The sequence below is a fragment of the Cnephaeus nilssonii genome, assembly GCF_951640355.1.
Source record: "Cnephaeus nilssonii genome assembly, chromosome: 13".
NCBI classification, from domain to species: domain Eukaryota; kingdom Metazoa; phylum Chordata; class Mammalia; order Chiroptera; family Vespertilionidae; genus Cnephaeus; species Cnephaeus nilssonii.
The window spans coordinates 61,083,262-61,101,605 of NC_137084.1; the positions used below are offsets into that span (position 1 = coordinate 61,083,262).

The following is an 18,344-nucleotide window of genomic DNA, read 5'->3' on the forward strand; positions in this document are numbered from 1 at the left end:
TTAGTTGAAGAAATGAATCTATTCTCTGCAAAATTGTGCATTATCTTTCTACTTTTTCCATGTTCCTCCCCATTTCAAAATCCAGTGACATTTTATTTTATTGTAAAGGCTCTCTTCTTGCCTTATTTGATATAAACTGACATGTCTAAACTAATGTAACTGAGCAACGAATGGCTTATGTTTGCAGAATGGAGATTTTTTTCATCATTTCTTTTTGTTAACCTATTCCAAATTACCAACACCTTACTGGAGAAGCCGAGGGGAAACTACTTTTAAAAACAAAACATAATCTTGTAAAGTACTAAAATGTAGGCCCCCGTTAGGACTTTGGTCAGGAGTCAATAAAGAGAAGCTCAATTTTAGTTCCACATATAAAGCAGGATTTAAATATTTAAAATGATTTGTCTCATCATCTCCGTAAGTAAAGTCCTGTTTGTCTGAGCGTTACTTGCATTTTTTGCCTGGAAACAGGTCTCCATAGACAGAGCACTAAAATGAAGAGGCTGCCCCCTAGAGGTGGTGGGGGGTGGCTACATGTGGCTGGGCCTTGACTTCTTGACGAATTCTGGTTTTCTGAATTGGGTTCCAGGAAATGAGTAAACTAAAGGTTCACGGGCACGAGAGTGGGCCTTGGGCATTTGTCCTTGGTCTCCTTCCCGCCCTTACAGGTGGGAGCGTAGGTGAGAGGGCCATGGCTCTCCTCATACCAGCTGTAATGGGAAGGAATAAACCTTGGCTCCAGACAGAACCATTCATGGGAGGGCTAACCCTTCCCCCTCATTCTCAGGCTAAGGTCTCCTCTTGGAGCTGAGTCCCTGCCTCGCCACCTAATGTCAAAGCATCGTGAGGATGGCTGGTGGTTGAAAGTCAGAGTGCTTGGTGGAAAGTGCCCTGGCTGAAATGTCAAGACCAGCATTCTGAGCCTGTCACTGCCACCAACTGCCCCATAACCGGTCTCAGCCACAGCTTCGGAGTCTGTAAAACAAGGGGATGATAATGCTTCTTAAACATTAAAGTGCAGATGGATCACCTGGCAACTTAGTAAAATGCAGATCCTGATTCAGTGGGTCTGGGGCGGGGCCCAGAACTAGGTGTTTCCAACAAGTTCACAGCAGCTAGCCATGCTGCTGCAAGACAACACTTGGAGGAGCAAGGGAGTAGGTTGCAGTGTGGTTCTTCTAAATTCTAACAGTGGCTCTTCCCGGCTCACCATACCCAGGACTCTTCTATTCCAGTTCAGCCCATGGATATAAGCAGAAGACTAGTGACCAGTCTCATGTCTCCCCACTTCAGTGCAGGGAGCTTGCTTTCCCTGGTCACCTGGGGAACCTCCCGAGTGAGCAAGGAGCTTGCGTCCTGGCCTCATCTTTGCTCCTAGATGTAGCTCCTCCTCGAATACATATATTCTTAACTGCCCTGTAGGGTTTGTTGGTTTTACTATGAGGACCTGGAGTATCAGTGATCAGCATTTTCTGTTTGACCTACTTAGATGCCTAGAGTAAAGAGACCAAATTGGACAGTCTGCTCACCTGAGCCATTCATAGTCAGGGTCAGAGATCCTTACAGCTGGAAGGGAACCTAGAGATCTTTGAACCAGATCCCCTTTTTGCGCACAGTGGAGGCCTGTGAAGTAAAGGGACTTGTCTAAGGCTCTGCAGCCATGAATGGCCGAACTGGGGTGATGCTCAGATGCCTCCACTCCCAGGAAGCACCTTGGGTTCTGTTTACACCTGCAGAGCTTATATCAGTGTTTCGAGTCTGAATAGCAAACTGTACTAAATAGTTCTCTTAAGACAATGTGGACCGTCTTCACACTCTTTATTTAATTGTTTTCTGAATAAAATGCTCAACCCTATCATGGTCATTATTTTTCCCAGTGTCAACCTGTGTCTGCTGCTGACTGGTCCAAGGATATTCGAAGTTGCAAGATTTTAAGTGCACAGTCTCTGTGTAAATGGCTGATTATATGTAGCAGCAGAGCTGAAAGCATGATCGAGCACTTTCTGAGCTGCTTGAGAAGAGTTGGAAGTTCCATGGGGTTTAATGTGGACTATCCCAAAATGTGAGCATGCCCTGTCAGTCACCCCAACCTTTCTTATATGTGTTTAGTTTGGTTAGAATCTAGGAAATGAGAGCTGATTTAGCTATAAAAGCTTCTTTATCTCAGCAAAGTTTCCTAATAGAAAGTGCCAAGAAGATAGTTCTAAGTAAATGGACTTTTGCAATGATTAAATTTTCATACGGTTTAAATATACTTCATGTTGGTCTTTGTAAACTTATCTTTTCAGGGTTTTTTTTAAGGCAATAGTCTCATTACTTTCAGTAGTCATTCGGGTATAAATCCATATATTGCCTTTTCAGCTTTTTTCTTTAATTCTTTCACATTAGATATTTATAAAACTTAACAGCAAATGGGATAGTACAAAAATGAAAGTTGCACTTCCTGACTTATTTGGTAAATTTTATGCATTACAATTGGATGTAAAAATAGATCTGAAATAAGTTTTTCTGAGCTGTTACTTTAGTATAAAATGAGTCATTTACATAGTTTTCTGATAAAACCAAGGCCATTCATTTAGTTTTTCAACATTTATTGAGTAGCTACTCTATGTTAGATAATGCCGGTTTGTGGGGGGATGAGAAAGATAAATTAGTTGCTTTCCATTTAGTAAGCGATCCAGACATACCCAAGCACACTCCAAACTGAACATTGTTTTGCTTTTTAAAAAGTCGTAAAGTTGGTCATGTCTCATTTTATTGAGCTGGATATGCTTAGCAAGGAGCTTTTTCTATCCTTAGTAAGGATACTTCTTCCCTTGTGATGGTGGAAATGCAGATGTCCTCATTGGGATGGGAAATTATTCTTTAAACACAGAGTTGCTAATTAATTACATCAGCATTGTTGAAAACCACAGATCTTCCCAAAGTCTCATTTTACACCGCAGTTTAGAATTCTCCTCTGACCAAATCTATTAACAGATTGCCTGGTTTGAGTTTCACCTGCTCTAATTTCTCTTAAACCATGAGCTAATTAATAAGGCAGGGAAAGACTAATGGAAGAAGCCACAGTCAGCAGACCTTGGGCGGGCACCTTTCTCACACCAGTTCCATGGGCAAGCCTGTGCTTATGTTCTGTCCCTGGACTGTTTTATTTGAAAGCCCGTATTTTGTTCCATCTCCCCCGCTCCACCCCCCCCCCCCCCCCCCCCCCCCGCCCAGTGAAGTATCCATTTACCCATGAGACTTATGTGCATAGTGTCTCCCACCTGAAATATTTGCCAGGTGACTTTGGAAGGAATGGACAGTAAGACAGCAGTTTATGCATTCAAGAGATTGAACTGGAAAAGTCAGAAGCATTTAGTTGTTTTAACAGAGCTCATTGGAATCTGCAAGCAGGAGGCAGTGGTCCTGCCCCCTGCTGGGCAAGTTTTAAAAGGTCACAGGGCATTGGGGCAGTCCAGTCGTATACACTCAAAAGAGGCTGATTGTACATAAAGAAAGTGGATTTGGAAATTCCTCCATGTGGGAATTATTTCTGTAGCCTCTGGCCCCTAACCACAGAACAGATCATTGATAAGTACTTGCTGACTGATTGATTAAGGCTTCAAACAAGCTGTCATGGAGGGGGGAAAATCTTTTAGTCTGAATCATACAGTTTCAAGGTTAGCTGAATATTTTGGTCTCATTAACCTGATGATTTTGAAACATTCATTTTAAAATTCTTATGGCAATTTGGTATTAGGGAAATCTTACTCCTAGTTTAACTTGAATCCTGTTTCAGACGCTTGCTATTGAGACTTGTGATTTCCAAACTTCGCTTTCAATCTCATTTTGAGCAACAGAATTACTAATTGTAGGGATACCAGGTGGTTCAGAAAATTTTATTTTACCCCAAACTACTTCTAAGCTTGTAAAAATGGTCATTAGATAATTCTGGCATATCTTGGCATGTGAGAAACGATTTTAGACTAAAAAGGTTGTCACTTTTCTCTAATGATTTTTTTCTCAAATTGCCAGTCTGTTATAAAAATCCACTTGTATTATTTTAACTCTATATGATTATGTGCTACTACAAAGGGGATTTTATATCTTCAAAATTAATCTTTTTACGCAGCATAAAAGTACAGGAAAGTCCGGCTGCATTTTTTGGCGCTCTACAGAAACACGTTGATCCTGATGTTCAGTTGGTGAGTACAGGATCATTTTTGTGTTTTCATGTGTAATTTTTATTTTTTTTGGAGATAACAGTCTTTTTAAAAATATATATATTTTATTGATTTTTTTTACAGAGAGGAAGAGAGAGAGATAGAGAGAAACATCTATCAGCTGCCTCCTGCACCCCACCCCCCCCCACTGGGGATGTGCCCGCAACCAAGGTACATGCCCTTGACCGGAATTGAACCTGGGACCTTTCAGTCCACAGGCTGACGCTCTATCCACTGAGCCAAGCCGGTTTCGGCAAGATAACAGTATGAAAGAATCTGAATATGATCTCCTGTGATGTTTACAAATTACTGTGCATTTCCCCAAGCATCCAAGAAAGTATTACTCTTAGCATTTTAATCAACAGTTTATTTTTCTTTCCTATATCTAATATTAATTTGAAAATACATGTTGTTACCCCTATATTACCCTTTTGGGTGTCTACATATTTTTCTAGTTCTTGGAGGGGGGTCATCTTTCACTTGAAATTTAAGATAAATTGATTCCCATCTTACCCCATAGATGTTGGGGCACCCGTATTCTTCCCAGTGTTTCAGGGATTCTTGAGGGTGAGGGTTTTCCATGTCACCTATGGCCCCATGTTCCTGCTTCCCCTGAATTCTTGCCTTCCTGTGTGTGTTCATATTTTGTGAGTGCCATTTCCTCCTGCATTGCATCAGCCTGTGGGATTTCCACAATTGCCTCATTTCCCAAAGTTGTGTGTGTGTGTGTGTGTGTGTGTGTGTGTGTGTGTGTGGTGTGAGACTGACCTTGCACAGGGTTTGGGGCCTAGGTTTGTTGACATCACACTCCAACATGGCAGACAAGTTAAAATCGACATCCCTGTTCTTACAAAACCTCAACCATCCCTGTTTCTTGGAAGTGTGTGCTCTTCTCCCAGGCGGAGGCCTCGCACTACACTGCAGGGCCTTTCCTGTCCCATCCGCTCCTCTTGCCTCCTGGCTTGTTCATCCCAGCTCCCTACATTCCTGCTCAGATCGCATGCAGAGCAGTTCAGCTCCTTTAGTCTGACACAGAATAAATGCTCCGTAAGGATGCTGTAATAAACAAAGGGAATTCTCACCCTCAGGGCAAGTACTTTTTTTTTTTACCCTGGCTGGTGTGGCTCAGGGTGGTGGGTTCCATTCCAGGTTAAGGCACATACCCAGGTTGTGGGTTTGAACCCTGGTCAGGGTTCATATGGAAGGCAACTGATCGATATTTCTCCTTTCTCTCTCTCTCTCTCTTTCTCTCTCTTTCCCTTCCTCTCTAATATCAATAAAATATAACTTATAGAAAAGTTGCTAGTACAAAACACTCCCATATACCATTCACCCATATTCCCCAATTGTTGACATTTTATCATATTTGCTTTATCATTATCTATCTATCTACCATCTATCTATTGTCTTATCTATCTATCTATCTATCTATCTATCCATCCATCTATCTATCTATCTATCTCTTTTTTCCAAAAACCATTTGAGAGGAAGTTACAGACATCATATTCCATTAGCCTTGAATACTTCAGTGCATATTCCCTACAAACAAGGTCTCTCTCCTGCAGGACCATAGGACAACCATCAGAATCAAGAAACAGTATGACCAGCTAATCCACAGACTCCATGAACATTTTTCCATTTGTATGTCCTGTCTAGTAAAAGGATCTAATGTGTTGCACTTGGTTGTGCTGTCTCTAGTTTCGTGTGCAATTTGGAACAGTTCCATAGTTTTTTCCTTGCCTTTGATGGCCTTCTAATTTTGAAGCGTATAGACCAGTATTTTGTATAATGCTCCTCAATTTGGGTTCGTCCAATGTTTCCTTATGATTAAATTCAGGTTATGCACTTTGGGCGGAAGTATGAATCTGTGTTCTCACTGCGTCCTATAGGGTACCCCATTGATTAAGGTGGTACCTGTCAAGTTATTCTTTTTCTCTTTATAATTAGTTTTTTTCCTTTTTGATAGGGAGATACTTTGAGACTCTGTCAATATCTATTCCTCATCAAACTTTTACCCACTAGTTTTAGAATCCATTAGTAATTCTTGTTTGAATCCATTATTACTATGACTAGAAGCCCGGTGCACGAAATTCGTGCACGACGGGGGGTTGTCCCTCAGCCCAGCCTGTACCTTCTCCAATCTGGGACTCCTGGAGGGATGTCCGACTGCCCGTTTAGGCCCGATCCTGGTGGGATCGGGCCTAAACGGGCAGTCGGACATCACTCTCACAATCCAGGACTGCTGGCTCCCAACTGCTTGCCTGCCTGCCTTCCTGCTTGCCCCTAACTGCTTCTGCCTGCCAGCCTGATCACCCCCTAACCACTCTGCTGCCAGCCTGGTTGATGCTTAACTGCTCCCCTGCCAGCCTGTTTGCCCCCAACTTCCCTCCTCTGCCAGCCTGGTCACCCCTAACTGCCCTCTCCTGCAGGGTTGATCACCTCCAACTGCCCTCCCTTGCAAGCCTGGTCCCTCTCAACTGCCCTCCCTTGCAGGCCTGGTCCTTCACAACTGCCCTCCCTTGCAGGCCGGGTGCCTCCCAACTGCCCTCCCCTGCTGGCCATCTTGTAGTGGCCATCTTGTGTCCACATGGGGGCAGGATCTTTGACCACATGGGGGCAGCTATATTGTGTGTTGCAGTGATGATCAATCTGTATAATACTCTTTTATTAGATAGGATAGAGGCCTGGTACACGGGTGGGGGCCAGCTGGTTTTCCCTGAAGGGTGTCCTGGATCAGGGTGGGGTTCCCTTGGGGCGTGGGGCGGCCTGAGCGAGGGGCCTGTGGTGGTTTGCAGGCCGGCCACGCCCCCTGGCAACCCAAGCAGAGGCCCTGGTATTTGGAATTTATTTTCTTTCTACAATTTAAACTTTGTAGCCTGGAGCAGAGCCAAGCCTGCTGTTCCCTCCGGGGTGGCAACCATTTCTGTGGCAGTTAATTCACCTTCTACAATTGAAACTTTGTAGCCTTAAGCGGGTGAGCCCGGCCAGGGTGTGCGGAAAGGTTTGCTTCCCCTGTTGCCGCCGGCAACCCTGGCCTGCTCTCTCAGCTCCATTCTGCCGCCATTTGTTTGAATTTGTTTACCTTCTATAATTGAAACTTTGTAGCTTGAGTGGAGGCTTAGGCCTGCAATGGCTATGGGAAAGCTTGGCTTACTCTGTTACCTGGGAAACCTTGCTCTCTGTGGCTGTAGCCATCTTGGATTGGGGTTAATTTGCATACTCGCCCTGATTGGCTGGTGGGTGTGGCTTATGTAGCGGAGTGATGGTTAATTTGCATATTATCGTTTTATTAGAGAGGATGGTTGCCAAATGGTGGCTTTCTAATTTTATACTTCCTTCTACATTTATTAGGTGCCATTATATTATACATAAAAGCTTCCTTTTCTCTCCAATTATTTGTTCATCTATTTATAGCAGTATGGATCCCTATTTTACTTACTACCTTACAGTCCACTACTACTATTTATTTTTGTGCCCAAATTGTCCCTGGTTTTTCCAGTGAGAGTCCTCTTCAAGCTGGTTTCTGTGTCTTGTTGACATGTCCCCATCGTTCTTGGAACACATCCTTACTGTCTGGCACAAGGAGATATGCCAGGCTAATTTTGAAGTTTTGCTGCCCAGCTCTGGAATCAGAAATTTCTCTAATGAGCCCTGATTCCTCTGGGTAGAGAACAGTATTTGGAAACCAAGATCTGGGCATTGCGTGTGCTCACTTGCTACTGAAGTGTTGCTGTCCCAGGCTCTCTCAATGGGCAAAGCTGGGGCAAATATGTGTGTGCATGTGCCTGCACGTACATACATATATATTATGTATAACTACATCTATGTTATTACTATATGTACCTATGTATATATTAAAAACATGTTCACACCTCCAGTTATGATTCAGTACCACAGGAAAGCATTCTCCCTTTCCAAATTTGTACCCCTCCTCCTCGGCTAGTGGCCGCTATTATTTTCTAAATGTATGCTTACTTCTCCATCCCTGGAGTGTAACCAGTCTCACTTGGCTCCCACCTTCTTTGGCCCTGGTCCTATTGGGCCACTGCCTTGCTGCTACCACCTACTTTGCTTGGCCCCAAACTCATTGGATGGAAGGAAGGAAGGTTCCTAAGATAATTTTGCTGACAATTTAAGAATACCTTTTCCTACTTTCTATAATCAAGTGTAAATAACTTTAGCACTGGGCATTATGATTTTGAACAGATCTATAGGTGAAAAAATAACTATTTGTTTTCTTTTGCTTATCATGACAGTACCTCTCTTTTCTATAGTTTAGGGGGGTTTTGAAGGTAGAGAATAGGAGGTAGAAAGGAGGTGGAGGTAGTCCAGGGAATCATCCTTCTCTGAGGGAAATACCTGATAAGTAGGGCAGGGACAGAGCTGGGTGGACTTAAAATATATCAGGGGGGGCGGAGTTTCTTTCTCCTTATTTTCTCTCTTCCCATACCCCTACTTTCAAGTTCCAGGAAACAAAACATACGTTGTTTTTGTTTTCTTTATTTTGGTTGTTCAGTACCTAATGGGAAAAAGACCACAGTGTAAGCCACTTTTCTGTGGGTGAAGGTGGGAGGCAGAGGCGGTGAGACAGGAGAGCCATAGAGGGTCATGCAGAGAGGGGGCAGGTGGCTGGAGGAAGAGCTCGGTTAGAAGGGAACTCGAGGACGAGACAGAGTGAAATCAGTAGAGAAGTGAAGGAGATGGGAAAGGTTGGCCGAGGGAGATGGTAAGACGGAGTTGGGCTTGGTGGAGTGGATGGCTGATGAGAAGGCGTTTCAAATGGCCTTGATTGTCAAAGTTTAAAGACCTGTAGACATGTTCACATTTGCCTCTTGAAAACTTAAGGGCAAAAGATGTTTGAAGAATCCATGTATTCATTTTTTTTTAAAAAGCAATTTCTAAGCATAAATAAATTGACTTTTTTTTTTTTTTTTTTTGCTTTGCTTTTAGGTCATGTGTATTCTGCCTTCCACTCAGCAGAACTATTATGAATCCATTAAAAAATATCTGAGCTCCGACTGCCCCGTCCCAAGCCAGTGTGTGCTTGTTCGGACCTTGAGTAAACAGGGGATGATGATGAGTATTGCCACCAAGATTGCCATGCAGATGACCTGTAAACTCGGAGGCGAGCTGTGGGCCGTTGAGATCCCTGTGAGGAATCTGTCACTCTTGTCCTTTTAGTAATCAGTCAATTGATCAATTCATTTTTTTAAAAAATATTTTTTAAAATTGATTTCAGAGAGGAAGGGAGAGGGAGAGAGAGAGAGAAACATCAATGTTGAGAGAGAATCATGGATTGGCTGCCTCCTGCACACCCCACACTGGGGATCGAGCCTGCAACCCGGGCATGTAACCTGACCGGGAATTGAACTGTGACTTCCTGGTTCATAGGTCGACACTCAACCACTGAGCCACGCCAGCCGGGCTGATTAATTCATTTAAAAAATGAAATCAAAGTAGGAGATATTTTTATAGGATCCCAGAGGTATTTGTTTTGCTTGATGAGCTCTGCTCTGGGTTTGGCTTACACAAGCCACTGTGAAGGTGTGCACAGATGAGGCGTAACCCCCATTCTCAAGGAGCTTCAGTTAAGCTGATAACAGAATAGTTCATGGGAGAGAATCTAGTTTGGCATAGACTTGGAAGGACTTGCTTTAGAGCCTCTGGCAGCTATTTAAAATCTGTGTTCCATGGCCTTTGCCTTTATCTGCTTCCACCAGGTGCTAACTCTCAGGGTAGTCTTGCATCCTGGTTGGGCCTCCCCAAACCTTGGAGATCTGTTGGCAGAGCCTATCATCTGAATCTCCAAACTGTGTGGGGAACTGATAAATCCTCTTCTCCTTCCTGAACTGTGGCCACCGTGGGAGGAAGTGCGGGAATGAGAAGTGAGGGAATGTAGCCCATTCTCTTATGCTTCCATAAGCAGGGTGGCCCCAGCTGCATAGCCAGGTGAGGAGTCCTTAGAGATATGAAGAAAGGGGGCTGGAATTCCTCTTCAGATTCCTTCAGCCCGGAGGCAAGGGATAAATGGACTGAGCACTTTCCCAGAATCCTTTGAGCCACTGATGACTCATGGCCATCTCCACAAAGGATGGTTGCTATTTTGGACTCTAGTGAGTCTCTTAAAGCAAAGTATGTACCATATTCTTGCCTTCCTCTTGAAGTCTCTTTGGTTTCTGGTTTAATAATCTGCTTCACCTAGACCTTGATCTTCCTGGCACATAGCTTAACTTGAATAATTAAATAACGGGGTAATTTTTAAAACTTTGATATTAAGTCATTGTTTGAGGAAATAATACCTCATCCCATTAAAATCATGAAAAATTTAATTTTACAGTTAAAGTCCCTGATGGTAGTTGGTATCGATGTCTGTAAAGATGCATTCAACAAGGGAATGGTGGTGGTTGGATTTGTGGCCAGTATTAACCTCAGAATCACCAGGTACTTTTACAATGACTCTAACATATTCTTCCACTATCTAGACTATTAATTGTGGTTTAACTAAAGACTATACAGCAAGGAATAGTTTGTATTCTTTATTTACTAGTATTTTTAAAATGTGAATACTTAAGGTCATAAATTATACTGACATATATAAATGATTGATAATATTGGGGCAATACATTGCCACATTAAATAACTATTTTTACACATACATTAGGACAATTACTCACATGCTAGTCATATTCCCAAAAGGATGGCCATGTAAAAATTCTTGTGCATTTATTTTCTGAACATCTGCACTGTATTAGGCATTGTACTAGGAACTTTACATACATTATGTCAAGCAGTTGAGAGTCAGATTGCCTGGATTCATGCTTGTTATTATATTATTATTAATGCTCACAGACACTTGATATGGTGGCTGTTCGAACAACTATTAAAAAGGCAGGGGGGAAAAACATAGGCAGGATTAGGGATAACACATTAAACATGAGCTTATGGTTCTTATTAAATTGTAGTTCTTAAAATCGTTTCCATGTTTGTAACTAAACATTGCTTTGAGGCAGTAGGAGCTGTTGGCAAATTCCTTCTTCCTAGACTTAAGTTGTTGGATTTCCTCCATTAAGTTTGTGGTTGGGTGTCTATTTTGGATTGTGGAAAATAGGAAAAGTAGCAGCATGCCTCCAACTTCATTCCAAGTGGGAGCTTATGCTTGAGAAATCTTTGACTATTTTGAAAGTAGAAATCTACTGCTAACCTAATAAATTCCTTTATAATAATAACATAGAGGCCTCTATTAGTGCTTTTTATGTGGCTAGTGCTAAGCACTTTACGTATATTATCTAATTTAATTTTTACAGTAACCCCGTGAGGTAGTAACTATCATACCAGCTTGTAAATGTCCTTGTTACAGGTGAGGAAACTGAAGCTTAGGTTCGCATAGCAGAGTCACGTGGTTGATGAGTATACAGCCAGGATTTGAACCCAGATGTGTCTGATGTCAGCACAACGCTTTAGTTTCTCCTTTCAATAAATTTCATTTTGGGGGGAGGGTGAGATTTTAATATAATTGTGATCATATAGCATATACAAAATTATGAACAACATTGGTTTTTACTTGTAATGTTTATTTCTTAATTTAACCCTAAGACATGTGTATAGTAGCAATTTTTGAACTTTACTTTTGTTCTTTGCTTACTTTAGGTGGTTTTCCCGCTGTATCCTTCAGAGATCAACCACAGAGGTTGCAGACTGCTTAAAAGTTTTCATGATCGGTACTAAAACCGTAACAGTGCGGGTGGGCTCCAAGACCCCAGGTCCATGTGCTGATAGTAGAGCCGATAGGAGGAAGCAAACTCCCCAAGCCTACCTGAGCCAGTGGGCAGCCAGCTGGAGATCCCCAGAGCTGTGTCCTGACTCGAACAGTCAGACCTCGGAATTCACATTGTCGTCGGCGTGTGATAAACAGAAAGCCAGGAGGAGGGAGAGTTTGTGGCTGCTGGTGGCTCTGACAAGTAGCTTGAAGGCCAAAAGAAACCTACCCCAGAGGAACGAGGATTGCGACAGAGCAGTGTTAGGTGTAGAAATAGGAGAGAAGCTTTGGGGATGTGTGCAGGCCGTGTGGCATAGCGGGAGAAGATGGGGAAGACAGCAGGTGTGGAAGGGTGTCCTCTTCACAGTGTGACTTGGTGAAAAGAGGGACCTGGAGTTCCCCCCCCCGCCCCACCAGCCCAGGCTGGATCTGGCATCGTCGTTCCTGAATGGTGTGCTTGTGCGCCTCACTCCCTTCTCGAGCTGCGTTTTCCCATCTGTAAACTTTGCTTTTTTGTGTGTTTTTTTATAACAAGAGTTATTTTTAAAATATATATATATATTTTATTGATTTTTTACAGAGAGGAAGGGAGAGGGATAGAGAGTCAGAAACATCGACGAGAGAAACATAGATCAGCTAGCTGCCTCCTGCACACTCCCTATCAGGGATGTGCCCGCAACCAAGGTACATGCCCTTGACCAGAATCGAACCTGGGACCCTTCAGTCCGCAGGCTGACGCTCTATCCACTGAGCCAAACCAGTTAGGGCAAGCTTTGGGAGTTTTTAAAGAGTTTTTTTTTCTACTAAGAAAGTGAATTTTGGTGATAGGTGGTAATAGACTTACATATATGATCATCTTCTACCAACTTAAAATGAATTCCATGGTTGGTAAACGTATACAATTGTATATAAAATATATACACAAAAAGAATCACTGCATCTTTATTATATTATTACCTTCTTCTCACTTCAAAACCTGGTCTTTTTTTTTTTAGTGGTTAGAAAAGTTTCTGTTGGGTGGGAGTTACTGTCTGGTCTCTGCCTTTAGGTGATTTCTAGTTAGAGTGGGTGGAAATGTTTACAAAATTTATATTGTCAGTGAGACGTGGGATCTGATTGGGTGAGTCCCTGTGGAGATGCTTCCAGAGCAACAGCCAAGGTCTTTCCTTATATTTTCATACCCATGCTCATTAAAGGAGAAAATGAACTAAACTTACCCAGTCTGTATTTATGGAGAGGATTTAAAGGCTAAACCAAACTAAATTGGTGTTAATTTGGTTCATGTAAATAGAATTCGTATGTCTATTGCATGAATTAAGTTTTAATTTATTGCTTAAATATTAAAATTTTACTGCTGCAATATGCTAAGCTTAAGAATCTATTTTGCCATAGAAATCATTACGATTCCTCAAATAGCAAAGAGGCAGGAATGTTTCCCTAAAGTTATTTGTTTTTATGCTATTGCAAATACAACCCAAGTTAGGTATTACCCTATTTCACAGTGGTCTGAAACAGCAAACTTATTTAAACATTGAAAGAAAATTTTAAATATTTTTTTTATTGATTTCAGAGAGGAAGGGAGAGGGAGAGAGAGATAGAAACATCAATGATGAGAGAGAATCATTGATTGGCTGCCTCCTGCACAACCCCCAATGGGGATCAACCTGAAATCCGGGCATGTGCCCTTGATCGGAATCAAACCCTGGACCATTCAGTCTGCAGGCCGATGCCCTATTCACTGAGCCAAACCAGCTAGGGCTAACCATTGAAATTTAATGGGAATTGTATTCTTTGTTGGCATTGCACGAGTCATTGTTTTCTTACACCACATTCTGCAGGAGCACTCAACAAATGGTACGCGTACAATCACGGTTTGCCTGCACGGATTATTGTGTACCGTGATGGTGTCGGAAATGGTCAGCTCCAAACACTTCTTGAATATGAAGTTCCACAGCTGCTGAGCAGTGTGACAGAAGCAAGTTCAAATGCCAGGTATTCAGTTAATTGTTCTTTCTCCAACTCCTGATTATAGCACATTTGTTGTAACTGTTGAAGTTACTGTATGTCAGCAAATCCTTTTTAGGCAGTTAAGTTTTGCTCTGTTTCTGCATCTGGATGGATTGATTTCCCCTAGATGGGAGGTAATCGGGATGGTCTTACGTAAATAGCCTGGGAGGCATGAGCTTTGGGCGCCTGGGGGACACCCTCCAGAGCCTGACACTGAGATGCAGCAGAAAGCCGGTGGGGCTGCTGGCAGGTGAAGATGCTCAGACATGTTAACGTGCCATGGGGGAAAAACAAGCTATGGCTTCAGCTCAAGGCCCAAATCCACACACAGGGATCACCCTCTGAAGTGCAGGCCCTGGTGTGCGGCCGAGGTCTACGGCAGGGAGAGGAGTGAGTGCGGTGAAAGCCGAGCTGCATGTGGAAATGAGACCATCTCAAACACCAGGCACCTCGCTCCATTGCCACGTGTCTAGCTTCCATGTTTCAGTACAGCATTCATTATGTCAAGTGCAAGAAAAATATTAGAATTGGAAAGTGGGGGAGGATGCTAATCTGAAAATATTCAGAAAGCATCTTCCAAGCAGTGCACAGTGGGCATCTGTAGGGTTATACCACCATCACCTCCATCAACCAAGTGTTGCAGCCAAGAGCCACAAGGAGCTGTCTTAACCTCATCAGTGACTGTTAGGAGGGAGAGCATCATGGTTTAAGGGCAAGATCATCTTCAGCTGCATCCAAATTGTCAGAGCCCAAATCTCTCCCTATTCACGGATGGCAGGTGAATGTGTCTATTCAGAATCACAAGGGTGCAATTTGGGGATTGCTGAGAGTGCCAAGGAGTTAGTTTTCTAGCACTAGGACATCAACGTTTAAGTCTCAACATTGGAAACAATAATATGTACTTTAAATCATTAAAATGCTTAAGGTGAAATTTCACGGTGACCTTTGCATCCCAGAGGTCCCTTCCATGATGGCCGATTCTTGGATTTGGCCTTGGCTTTCCCAAATGCTGCCTTTAACACTTGGTCATTCAGCATTTGGCCCAAATGTGTATTTGGTTCACCCATCCATCCTTTCAAGAGTGTGTTTTGCATGGTTCAAAAGCGATGATTTGAAGAGTAAGAGGGACTCGTGGTTCTTCCTTCCCTATTCAGAAAGTGAGAGGCAGACTGAAGGCGAAAATAGAGGGACACTGGAAAAGAATCTTGTCTCCACAGATAATTCTGGAAAATCATTTTTTAGAAGTGCTAATTTAAGTTCATTGTCCTATTAACCATCCCCCCTTAAATGATATAAACTAGCCAAATGATTGGACCTCCCACACTTCTTTCAGTAACGAGGACGCTACCTAATTTAAAAAAATTGTGTGTTCTCTGAGGGAGGAGAGATTGGGGGTGATTTTTATTTTCCTTGTTATTGCAGTGCTTTTCTAATGAGTTTATTAATTCATTTATTCCATCAAAACTTAGAATTACTATATGTCAGCTTATCTTTCTTTAAAAATCAGAAAATAGAAAGCGGCATGGCTTGGTTTTCGGTTCTCTGTCTTACTTTCTTGCCTCTCTGGCTCCAAGCTCCAAGCTGTCGGTGATTGTGGTCAGGAAGCGGTGCATGCCGCGGTTCTTCGTGGAACAGAACCGCACCTTACAGAACCCGCCGCTTGGCACCGTGGTGGATTCAGAGGCCACGCGTCCTGAGTGGTGAGTGCTGTTGGAAAACTGATCTTCAATGAAACATTCACTATGTGTTGTTCAGATTTGGCCTCATTTTGTTTGCCTTCTTTCTCACATTCATTCCATTTCCCCCCTCAGGTATGACTTTTACTTGATCAGCCAAACCGCCTGTCGGGGAACTGTTAATCCCACCTACTATAACGTCATCTACGATGACAACGGCTTGAAGCCCGACCACATGCAGAGACTTACATTCAAACTGTGCCACCTGTACTACAACTGGCCGGTGAGTGACAGCCGTTTACTGACACTCGAGTACCGACATTCAAGGTTCCCACCCAGGAATTCTTCCCCAGTTTACCTTTGCATCTCTACACCTCGCATAATGCCTGACTTTTCACAAAGGAGAAATGAATGAGTGAGTGAATGAATGAAGGACTCCTTGAGTCCACAATGGGAGAAACCCAGTCTGTCATAGAAATGAAATAGCAATCACTATTAATACATTAATATTTATAATTCCCAGAGGACTTTACTGTATGCACTCATTATCTTATGCAAGCCCGGGAGGAAAAGAGGATATTGTTATTTCCATGTTACATTTGACGTTGAAGCCAGCTCAGAGGTCTGGTGGGAAAGTGACGGGCCTGGCCCTATTCTGTGACCTGTGCATGAGGCCGAGATCTGCTCTCAGAGTCCAAGGCCAAGATTCATCCCGAGCCCCTTGGAACATTAGGTTGAAGGAAACATAGATTAGCCCTGAGTGTGGTAGCTCCCAGCGCCCAGCGCCATGAAGCCAGACTGGCCTCCGGCCCATTCTGCCCAGTGAGCATAAGGCCCAGTGAGCCGATGCCCTTTGTTGGTTGGGTCTAGTTACTGTTTACTCACAAACATATCCTATTGTGTATGTAACTAGTAGATGAAGAATCTCAGGGGAAAATCGCTTTGAAGAACAAGTTATCCTATTAATTACCCCCGTACTTTCTCCTCTCAGGGCTTAGTCAGTATCCCAGCACCGTGCCAGTACGCGCACAAGCTGACCTTCCTCGTGGCACAGAGCATCCACAAAGAACCAAGTCTGGAGCTGGCCAATTCTCTCTTCTACCTGTGATGACATGAACCCTCGGCATTGCCGGATGAAGAATCCCAGGAGTAGTCGGTGTACTCTTTACAAATCTGCCATGAGCTCGAAACTGTGACTGGGGAAAGGAGATTGAGCCAGCTTTAACTTTTGGGGAAAACAAAATAATTTAATTTGAAATGGTTCAAAAAGAATGTATGTTGTTTTATTTGAAAGCTATATGCTTGGAGTAGATTCTCGTTGTGGTATATGGTATTAAAATGTACCGTCACCTGTTCGTAAGTCCACAAAGCTGAATACCCTCTAAGAAAATAAGTGTTTGCATGATGTTTTGATGGGTAGGTAAACGGGGTCTAATTCCCACCGTAAATGTTTCAGAAGTTTTCTTCATGTTATAGAGCATTTTGTAGAGTGGTGTAAGTAGTTATTAGAAAATAAAGACAATTTAGAGCATCGCAGATTGTGTTTATCGTTATTTGAATTTCAGTTGAAGTTACATGTGAACCTTGTTATTTACCATAAGTGTTTTCAGCAAAGACTTTTACCCACTAGACCTCACTGGCATCACTCTGAGTTCTGTTTCTAAAACTGAGCCTATCACTTGCTCTCTTGATGGTACTTTATTTCACTTCATACAACTACTCTCATTGAAGACCTTGCTTCCTACTGCACTGAGAAAACACTTCATCGGAGAGGACTTGCACAGGCTTCCATTCCATCCATCTAAGGGTTTCTGTGTGCATAGACCCTCCCTTGTTATCATAAGTAAACATGTCTCTGCTCTATGGACGGCTCTCACCTGTGCGCTCACTCCCGCTCCCTCTGGCTGAGAAGGATGCTGCTCTAGTCCTTCTTCCCTCCCTCTGCTGCATCATCAGTCTTCCCCTCACACTGATCATTCCTACCAGCATGGTAAATGTGCTGTTATTTCTTCCATCTTTAAAATATATATATGTTTTTTTATTGATTTCAGAGAGGAAGGGAGAGAGAATGGGAGACAAAAACATCAATGATGAGAGAGAATCATGGATTGGCTGCCTCCTGCATGCCCCTCACTGAGGATTGAGCCCGAAACCCAAGCATGTGTCCTGACTGGGAATTGAACCGTGACCTTCTGGTTCATAGGTCAGAGCTCAACCACTGAGCCACACCAGCTGGGCTATTTCTTCCATCTTAATAAAGAAACTATTTCCCCCTCCACTTACCATCCCAGTTCTTTGCTCCTCTTTTTAAGAAAAACTTCTCAAAAAAAAAAAAAAAGTCTACCCTCAATGTATTAAATTCTTTACTCCAATCAGAATTTCACAACCACCACATCAAAATTGCTTTTGTCGCCCTGGCTGGGTGGGTTGGTTGGAGCATTTTCCCACGCATCAAAGGGTTTTGAGTTCAATTCCAAGTCAGGGCACATAATTAGGTTGCGGGTTTGATCCCTGGTCAGGGCCCATACAAGAGGCAGCCAATTGATGTTTCTCTTTCTCTCTCTAAAAATCAGTTAAAAAATATCCTTGGGTGAGGATTTAAAAAAATTGCTTTTGCCAAGGTCACTAATGCCTCTACTTTGTCATTTCTCTAGGTCCTGGTCTTGCCTAACCTGTTAGAGCATTTGGCCCAACTGATGG

The 18,344-nt window shown here is 42.9% G+C and overlaps 1 protein-coding gene across 2 annotated transcripts in view; it reads left to right on the top strand.

Moving 5' to 3' along the window:
- The window catches only part of PIWIL4 (piwi like RNA-mediated gene silencing 4), a gene marked incomplete at its 5' end in the record, with an annotated part of 110,300 nt that extends 93,430 nt beyond the window's left edge, over positions 1–16,870 (top strand). For both annotated transcript variants that reach the window (XM_079789372.1, XM_079789373.1), the window contains 9 exons: positions 1,878–2,062; positions 4,115–4,187; positions 9,156–9,356; positions 10,543–10,646; positions 11,853–11,923; positions 13,800–13,953; positions 15,543–15,668; positions 15,780–15,927; positions 16,636–16,870. In XM_079789372.1, coding sequence (XP_079645498.1) covers positions 1,878–2,062; positions 4,115–4,187; positions 9,156–9,356; positions 10,543–10,646; positions 11,853–11,923; positions 13,800–13,953; positions 15,543–15,668; positions 15,780–15,927; positions 16,636–16,752 — 1,179 coding nt within the window. In that variant the 3' untranslated portion in view covers positions 16,753–16,870. The remainder of the gene's footprint in view (positions 1–1,877; positions 2,063–4,114; positions 4,188–9,155; positions 9,357–10,542; positions 10,647–11,852; positions 11,924–13,799; positions 13,954–15,542; positions 15,669–15,779; positions 15,928–16,635) is intronic.
- Positions 16,871–18,344: the final 1,474 nt, after the last annotated feature.